General features: G+C 44.1%; 1 protein-coding gene across 2 annotated transcripts; it reads right to left on the bottom strand.

Annotated features, from left to right (window-relative positions):
- Positions 1 to 1121: 1121 nt before the first annotated feature.
- On the bottom strand, positions 1122 to 9112 carry SNX12 (sorting nexin 12). 2 transcript variants are annotated; one of them, XM_019949088.3, is made up of 4 exons: positions 8817 to 9112; positions 4075 to 4170; positions 3415 to 3539; positions 1122 to 3005 (listed from the first exon to the last, which is right to left on the bottom strand). In XM_019949088.3, exons 1-4 carry the CDS (start codon positions 8967 to 8969, stop codon positions 2903 to 2905), a joined length of 477 nt encoding a protein of 158 aa, XP_019804647.1. In that variant the 5' UTR covers positions 8970 to 9112; the 3' UTR covers positions 1122 to 2902. The 2 variants fall into 2 exon arrangements, with proteins under 2 accessions (XP_019804647.1, XP_019804646.1); XM_019949087.3 differs by having other exon boundaries at positions 8805 to 9099.
- Between the last annotated feature and the right edge of the window lie 387 nt (positions 9113 to 9499).

Genomic DNA, 9499 nt, shown 5'->3' on the forward strand with positions numbered 1-9499 from the left:
TTAGACAACTAACTAGATGCATCTGGACCTTTTATTTTGTCTCTAGCATTTTTTTGTCTTGTTTAGATATCTCCTGAACTAAAGTATAAGAAGTATAAGGTCTTTGAAGAAAGAGAATGTAATCATTTTATTTTACCTCAAGCACCCCGCCCCATCACAGCCCAGCTTAATATTTTATTTTACAGCTGCTTTTTCTAGTTATTCTCTATTCATTCTCCAACACTGCTGCCTGTGAAGGTTGCATTTCTCTTATTACTCTTCCTTTCTCTTATCTCACAGAAACAGCTATTCTTCCCTATCCTCTCATATATCTTTAGTCATCTAATTCCTGAACTACCAAAACCTCTTAACTTCTTCAATTCAGCCCCCACTCTTCTACTTGTACCCAAATACCATTGTTAAGTCATCTTAATTCATAATGTTTTGACCACATCACTTTCTATACCTTCTTTCCACACTCAACTACATGATTAAAACTACCTTTGACTCCCCAAATGTCAAGATTCCTACCTAACCTCTCATCACAAAACTTTCCCAAAACCCACTTTGTGGATGAAGCCATTTCAGAATCTACTGGTCAAGTGAAAATATCCATCCATCAAAAATTCTCAGAGTTCACTCACCTTTCTGCCTGCATCAAATCTATGTGTAAGAAAAACAGCTCAATTGAGGTAAAAAGCCTATGAAAGAAATAGTGTTTGTAAGGGGTGTGAGGGTGTGTCGGAGGATAAGCGTATGCACAAACGTATTTATGTACACAGATAGCATATACGTATACCTATACACACACACACAATAAATATATTTTGCCCAAATTAGCACACACCCACAAGCTTAAAAACCAAATCTACTAAATCTGACCCAAACCACAGTTACTGAGACCTATGGCTACTTCCTGCAAGCAGATGCATTACCTCTGTGACAAAGTCAATTGCATGTTGCAAGAAAGATAGGTAAATACTGCTACAGGCAGCTAGGATTCTGCTTTTTTTAAAATTTAAATGTAAAAATTACTTATCACTTCAGGATATTGACCATGTTGTATAATTTCTGCACAATATCCAGAATATCCTAGAAACTAAAAAGTACTAAATTTACAACTTAAGCAGAAAAACAGAGGCTTGCTTCACAGTGGTTTAATATGAACAGAGTTGAATATGACATTGTCTGACAGAAGAATGAACATTTTGCTGAATAAAAGCCCCGAGTCAGGATATATACACAGCAGAAATGGGGCCTCAGGCTCTCAGCACTTGTGCACAATGAAAGGAGGAATCTTTTTTAAAAAAAAAGTCAATAACAGAGGATACAAATGAAAAAGGCAGCAACAACACCAACACTGGGAAGGTGGGAAAGGGAGCAGAGCCTCACTCTAGGGGCTGCTCAGCCCCTGGCACAGGCCCGGCAGCTGAAGAGCTGATCTGTGTCAGGGAACTTCAACATTTAGATGGACTCCAAACCCCATATCAAAATCCAATCCTAATCTCTCCGATCAGGGTCTTGTCAGAATCAGTAATCCTTTTCCTCAGGACCCTATATAAAGAATTCCAGTCCTTCCATGATAGGGTGTCTAAGCAAAGAGCCCCACTTTTGACCTGACACCAGAGTTAACCTGCTCCCATCCCACCACCTGGGACAGATATCGGGCCCCAGCAAACAAACCACTACATCCCAGACAGAAGCCCAGGAAAGTCACCAGCCTCAAGAAGCTGCCTCAGACTCTAAGTTTTAAGAAATCTATACCCAGGTGCTAACCCTAGCTCAGCTTCCGGGGAGAATGCTGGGGTTCCATGGGAAACAAGTGCAGGCAGTTCAATAACCCTGTGACCAAGCTGGGGAGGGCAGCGACAACTCTTGCCCCTAAGCCCCATCAATAGCTCAAAGTGCTTAGGAGAAGTCAGAGACTGTGTGGTTTGTTCATGTGTTTTCTGTCTCGTGGCAGCACTAAATGGGATGGGGGGAAGGGAGAATGGAAGGAAGAGAGTGGTGATGCCCTTCCCTACCACTGGGAGGTACCTAGAAAATGATCCACTCCCACCCTTCAGGGAGTTACCTGGCAGTGGTGAGTTTCCCCTAGCCCTCAAGCCTCCAAATCTGCAAAGCTAACCCATAAAAGTAGCAAGGGCTTGGGGAGGGAGAACTGCCGGCCCAGCCCATTCTGACTCACCTGCTGGTGAGCGAGAATAGGCAGCCAGAGCGGGGAGCCACAAAGGAAAGGGGCTAGGCAACAGGAGCTCCCCAACTGCCCTATGGCTTTCTTCTGACTCTGAAGCAGCCATGATGATGGGCCTAGAAAACCCACACACCTTGCTCCACACAACAGACTGCTTAGACTCTAGAATTACTGCCATGAAAAGCAACAAGGGAGAGAGAAAGTACAACAAAAGAAACTCTTGAGAAAACTGGGAACGGGCCTAGAGAAAACGAGAGCTTTTCGGTCTCTGCCACCTTCCCCACAAGGAAAAAAGTTCATGCAGGTAGGAAAGGCAGGGTCTTTCCCTGCTCAGTGTTCCTGGTTAAACCTAAGAGTAAGAAAAATCCCCTGGACTTGCAGCATCAGTATGTACCCAAGTGCCCCACCAGCACAAGACCCGCCCCCCGCAAGGTTAGCCTTCTGGCATGGGTAAATGCCCAAGAAATTGCCTTCCAGTCCAATCCCCCCACCCACCCCCCAACCCCAAGCAAAGGGCATCTGCCTGTGGTTTCCCACCTCTCCTCAGAGGAGAGGATCCTAGCAGAGTGCCCATGGTATAGTCAGGTACCAAGGAACACAATGCCAGACAGTCTATCAGGCCAGGGGATGGAGAGCCAACTTCAGATCAAAGAGAGAGAGAGAGAGGCTTAGTGTAAAAACCAATGTCATTTCAGCAGGAAAGTAGAGGGCAAGTGGTGAGAGGGGCTCCTACTGGCGCACCTTCCCAGGGACGTAGTTCCTGTCAATTGCCTCCTCCTGCAGGAACATGTGTAGGCAGCGTTCGTTCTGAGCCAGTGGGTGCCCAGCAATTCTATAAAGAGACCAAGACGGTTATCAGTTGTATTTGGGATCAGAGAGAATTTGCAGAGGGACAGGGCTGTGGATGTGGACAGGGGAAGAAGGGCAAAGTCAGCCCTGAAGTTCAAGCAAGTAGAGGACAGCAGCAGGGTACCACTTCAACCCTAATATTGCAGAAGGGAAGGGGATAGAGGTGTAAGGTGGGGGAAATCCCTAGACACATCCAACATGCAGCGCTTTCTCAGGCCCTGAGGTACAGGATCGGAATTCTGCTCAAAGGAATGGAGTTTTACTGTCCAGTGAGCCCAGCACACAATCGGCACCACATCATATTACCCATTACAAAAGAGGAAAGAGACGAAACATATAGAAAGACCAAAATGGCAAAAGTAGCAAAAGGAATCCCCAGGAACTTGGCTTACTTGTTAATAAACTGTTCGAGGCCCTGCCTCCTTTCTTCAATAAAGGACTCCTCAAAGATCCCTTCATCTCCTCGAAAAGGGAGCTGCCGCTTCAAGGCTTTCCCAGGCAGTGGTGGTACTACAATCTGTAGGCAGACGCAAAATATCAGTCACACGGGAGAGCACAGAGACGGAATAAGGTGGTAAAGCACTACACACTTCATTTCCTATTAGGCATAGGGTCCATCCTATGCCATAGTTCAGCAACTTGCAAGAACTGAGGTTATAAGAACAGTCAGGGGGTGGCTCAGGTCAAAAATTAATCCAGTTCTGTTTCTGTGGGAGGACAGGTTTACCATCTCAAAAGAAAGGAAGTAAACTCCAAATATTCTTCACTTTCTTTGACAGTCCACTACCATCCAAAAATTTAGCTACACTTTCCATTTTTAGCACCTAAAGGAATTAAGTTGTATGACTTTTCTAGCCACTAAGTCAACTAATAGTTTTTCTTTACAATTTCTCCTGAACTTACCACTTTCAAGTTTCAAAGGGTATCACCCAGATCCAATATATTGGGATTTGGTAGACAGAGTGTGTTCACCCTCTCTGTTGCCTTCAAGATTTTATAAACCTATGCAGATCTCCTCTCTCAAGGGTGCCACACAGGAAACAGGGCCATACCTTACTATCTCGCTCCAGCTCATTTTTTAGCCACTCGAAGTCACTGTAGCGCCGTCGTACACAGGACTCCTTCAGCTTGAAGATAGGTAGGTTTGTCTACAGGGAAGAAAGAATGTGAGAGAAGAGAGATGGTAAGAAATGTCAGCCTGTGATGGCCACCTATCACAACCACTTGGACAGGTCCTAAGAAAGAAACAGCTCCTATGGACCATGTTCCTAGAACCCTTTCAAAACACCACCAGGTGAATACCAATCCTTACCACATCCAGCCTTGTCACAGGTGGTGATTAGAAGTCCCTTGCTGCTTAGAATTTATCCTACAAATAGACTTGAAGTTGTACATAAATATGTATGTACAAAGGTTTTCACTGAATTTTCTCATTTGTAATAATAATAAATGTCCATCAACAGATAACTGATTAAATAAATTATAGTACACTTGTACAGTGGAATACAACTATGAAAAGAATACAAAAGATATATATGTCCCAGTATGGAAAGGTATCAAGCATTAAAATCAAGGCACACGACAGTATATACAGCCTGCCTCTATTTGTTTTTAAAAGGGATATGTATATGTATATATATTTATATTTATGAATTAAATATTTATGAAAAATACTGATAACAATGATTGACTTTGGAGAATAAGACTAGACAACTGGAATGGGTAGGTCACATTTTTCATTGTGCAATTTGAATTTATCATATGCATGCATTACATTTTCAGTTGAAAAGTGAATTTAAGTTCCCTGGAAAGAACAAGAGATAAGCACCTCCAAAGTATGCTTTCCTCTGCTTTTCCTGTCCAAATCCTCTCCATTCTACAAGCCCAGCTCAAGTCCCACTTCATCCAGGAAATCTGTCCTGACAACACCAGTTTAATTTATTGGTCTCCCTCTCCTCTGAACTCCTATGACACACAGACTTTAGTACTGCCTGACACACCACTGTTTCAAGCATTATGTTAGTCTTGCTACCTAACTAAATTATAATTTCATTGAAATCGGGAGCCATGACTACTGCTGCATCTCCCTAAATGCAGATTATGCAAGTTACTCAGTAAATACTCAATTGATTAATAGTGGCCCTATGTATATCTGTTTACCCTTTCCTTATCCAGAAAGTGCAGCAGAAATAGCACTTACATTAAGTTGGCTTACCATGGCTCGCTCCCTGATATAAATCGGCTTATTCCCACATCTTAATCACTGAGAATTTTCCCAAGGCTCCAATGGCAACAGGAACCTCCGACAAACAAAAAGCCCTGATCCTCACTCCTATCTACAAGTTCTAAGTAGAAATGGCCAAATGTATTAATACTGGCTATATTTCCCACCAGTCAATTCAAATCAGTAGATGGGAAAAAAAGGAGCTAGTTTCTCTCCTTTCTCCACAGCTAACTCAGAGCAGGTAAAGAGCATTGGAGCTATGCTAGAGCTTCACACATTCCTCACTATGTCATGCTTTGTAGTCCTCAAGTCTGGAAACTGTCTTTTCAGGATCTAGCTCTAGGTATAGGGCATCAAAAGCCAAATAACTGGCCAACTTACATTAGTTACAACTCTACTCAGGATCAAGGTCCCAGGAATGTCAATGGGTTGAAGTGGAGTGAGATATATGTAAAGTAATATCTTATTACCTAAACTATTTTCTAGAAGAATAAATAAGAAAATGGAAACAGTGGTTTCTTCAGAAAGGGGAACCTCTGTAAGGCAGAGGGAGAGAGGGAGACTTCATTTTTAAGTACAGTTGACACTTGAACAACACAGGTTTGAACCGCATGGGTCCACTTATACACAGATTTTTTTCAATAACTATAGTATATCATTTTTATACCTTTTGAATTTTGTACCATGTGCACGTATTACCTATTCACAATAAGCCATTATAGAGAACATTCTCAGAATCCTGCACAAAGTATATATGTGTATCAAATCATCACATTCTATACCTCAAACCTACACAAAGTTATCTGTCAATTATATCTCAATAAAGCTGAGAGTAAAAATAATCATTCAAGAAAAAAAGCCCTTCAGTATCATGAGATTCCAGGTTTCCACCAGAGTTCATTACAAATACTGTGATCCTCAAACAGTAGAACCTTAACCAGTAGGCCTTTACAGAAGCCAACAGAAGGATCTAAGAAAAGAAAAAAAGTGCTGAGTAGATTCTTCCAAGACACAGCAAAACCACCCACTGCCATTTTGTGAACTTCCTCCTTTGACTTACAAAAATGCTATTCTTTCCCCACCCCCACAGGATGGTGACAGTAACGGCCTTTCATCTCAGCACCTAGCCATCTAAGGAAGGGGATACTATGTACTAGGATACTCTCTCAACTCCAACCTACAAATTATATGAGGGAGACACGATCGTGTAGTACAGCATATAGAGTCCTTTGGCTCTGATCAACACAAAATCAAGGGAAAGGGGAGAAAGAAGCAAAGTTCAAGTCCACAGGACAACTGACATTTGAAAAGTTCCATACATATCTTGTTAAGCCACCAGAATACCTCTCCAGACTCCTTATTTCTTGGGGTGGGTACTCCTTCCCTGAGCTATTATACAAAGAAACAAGGCAGTGCCATCTACTTCTACCATACACAATGCTTAATTCCCAAAGCCCATTCTCTTGAGTCTCATGCTCCCTATAATGCCTACCGTGATCAGTCACTTAAATTAGCAATTTCAAACCAAATGGTTTCACCAATTTTCCCCAAAACAGAGTTCAACAAAAATATTAAAAGCCTATATGGCCATACAAAATTAACATAAATACAAATTAACTCAAACCCACAGAATTAGGAACTGCCATCAACCCTATCATCAATCACTATACAATTAGTAATTGTGGAAAAGACTGATGAAAAACTTAGTGGGTTAAAAAAAGATTTTGCACACTAAAGTTTTGCAACTAAGCATTGCCAAAGAGACTAAAGTGTAGTGGAAAGAGTATGGTGGGCTTTGGAGTCAGACGGACCTGGGTTCAAATCTCAACCATGACACTTATTAGCTATGTGTACTTGGGCAAATTACTTAAACTGCATTCCTCCTCAGTTTTCTATCTGTAAAATGGTGTTTTTGTAAGGATTTAGAAACTAAAACCTAGTTCAGTGCCTGGCACACAGTAGGCACTAGATGAACAATTCCTGTTTTATTAGAATGCCTGAAGTAGAGAACAATTCCATTCATAATCCCTACAGCTCTTGGGTAATACATCAAGACAATGTCTCCAAAACCCCACAGCAGAGAGTTCTTACACTGAACAAGTTATGCCCAGGATTCCTCAGGTAATTAAGTTCTCTGCCATTAACAGTTCCCAGCTTTTATCATATTTTGAGGGCTCTAATGTCCATTCTTCCCCAAAGAGATGATTTCAAACAGTTCTTATATAGACAAGTTTTTCTCATTTTTTTCTATTCGCATTTCTTTCTTCAGTTTGGACTTTGCCAAACTTGGAATTTGGAGATCATCGCTTCTTAATTAGGTTTCAAAGCCCAGGTGGGAGAGCACACTCTCTCATTGAATTCATTCATTCAAAAATAAAAGCACATACACTCTTTTAGGTCTTCAAATGCTGTTTGAGCAGCATGCTGTCCATAGAGAATATTCTGGCCCTCTAGTCTGAGAAGAAAACATAAGGAAAATTAGGAAATGGCTCTCAAACTTTTTTGCTTGTAACCACTTCAATGGGGCCAAAGAAACTGCAAACCATGTACTCTGCACATTCCATCCTTGCATCGTGGACTAAGAACTAGAGAATAAAGTCCTCTGTAATGCACACTGGAAGAAACCACTCCTGGGGCAGTCCTGAAATGTCATATATTAAAGTTAACTACAGACTAGGGACTAATATAATGAATCCAAAAGGTTAATCTAGAGCAGAAAGAGCAAATGGCCATTCATACACAGAAATGCCAAATGAGAGCCAGTAAATATTGAAATAAATATTCTGGATACTTCAAATCTAAAGGGTCAGCCCAGGATGAGGGTAGCGACTGACAATCCGCCAATCCGAGTGCAAGGTCAGGTTTTCCAGTGAGCATGTAGTACCTGAGAAAACTTAAGCATTAAACACTTCTCTCCTTCAGATGTTAATTCTACACAAGTCTGGGAAGCACTCAGTCTCAAGGAGACTCCCCTTCTTATTTCTGCTCCACCAAGCCCACTGTCCTGTCTCCCGTTCCTGGAATCTCTCTTCCCTTTAATCTAGGCTTTGCTCAACTCCATCATCCACGGAGACCTCATTAAGAAGAAGCTCCTCTGGGCCTTCCTGTCCCCCTTCTTCAGACTGACTTCCCACAACCTAGTTTAGTTATGGGACCCTGCAGCATATCGCCTTGGCTCTCCATCCCCCAGCCCTCTTCCACTCCTCCTTCCCTCCTTCTGTCGCTACAGTCCTGATTCCTATTTCCTGGGATTCCTCACTCTAATCCTCTCCATCCTTCCCCACCGTCTCCAGCCATGCTTCACTTCTTGCTCATGGGTACTTGTTTTCCCTCACGCCGGTCCGATGTCCCCCCTCAGGAGTTTTCTGTATCCTCGGGCCACAACCGAGTGGGCAGACCTCTCTGCAAACCTATTAAGCCCCTAACCCCCAAATGACCCCTTCAGCGTCTTCTCCACCGTTGGCCGTCCCTATGGCAGCCTCACCCCCCGCCCACCCCCGCCCTCCCCGCCCAGTCGCCCGGTCCTCCCTCAGCTGTCTCCCTCACCCCGTGACTCACCCGCATGCGAACCTCATAGGTGGTGAAGCGCGCGCGGCCCACGCCCACCGTCTGTGGGTTAAAGATGTCGATCTCCAGGAAGTTACTTGGCGGCCCGTAAGCGTCGGTCAGGTCCTGCGGCTTCGAGTTAAGGCGCCGAGTGTCAGCTACTGCCGTGTCCGACATCTTTCCGAAGGAGAGACCGGGACCGGGGAAGGGGGGATGGGGGACAGAGACCGAAGGCAGGAGCGCGCACGGCCCCTCCCGCTTGCAAAATAACCAGCCAACCCACAGACTGCGGCGCCGCGCACGCGCGCCCACGCACGCACGCGCGCACGCGCACGCCGTCGCGGCCCGGGGCCCGGCACCCTGAATAGAGGCGAAGCGGACGGCTGGAAGTCCTGTACCGAGGAGGCGTCATTCAGACTTCCGGGCAGTGTTTGTGGCCGCCCCGGAACCTGCGTCTCCAATACGCACTCCCAGTATCCTAGGAAGCACTACAGGGGAGATCCGCCAATCGCTGCTCCTCAAGCCAAGAAATTGTCTTATACTGTGCATCAATCAGCAGTGGGCACTGCCCCGCAAGCTAGGACCGTACAGTGATAGGCCGAAGCCCCGTGACCTGAATAAGTCCTGGTTTTGCGCGAAAATAGAATGGTGGTTTCCCGACGGTGGGGTTTCAACAATGGTACTAAGAACCTAAAACGCAGCCCGGC

Source organism: Tursiops truncatus, chromosome X, assembly GCF_011762595.2.
Source record: "Tursiops truncatus isolate mTurTru1 chromosome X, mTurTru1.mat.Y, whole genome shotgun sequence".
In the NCBI taxonomy this organism is placed as follows: Eukaryota; Metazoa; Chordata; class Mammalia; order Artiodactyla; family Delphinidae; genus Tursiops; species Tursiops truncatus.

Excerpts from the sequence above, each read along its gene's own strand:
- SNX12 (XM_019949087.3), bottom strand. The coding sequence starts at position 8,969 with ATGTCGGACACGGCAGTAGCTGACACTCGGCGCCTTAACTCGAAGCCG. Across the intron at positions 3,540-4,074 it reads AGCTGGAGCGAGATAGTAAG|ATTGTAGTACCACCACTGCC; the intron begins GTATGGCCCTGT and ends GTCTGCCTACAG. Across the intron at positions 3,006-3,414 it reads CTCGAACAGTTTATTAACAA|AATTGCTGGGCACCCACTGG; the intron begins GTAAGCCAAGTT and ends GTCTCTTTATAG.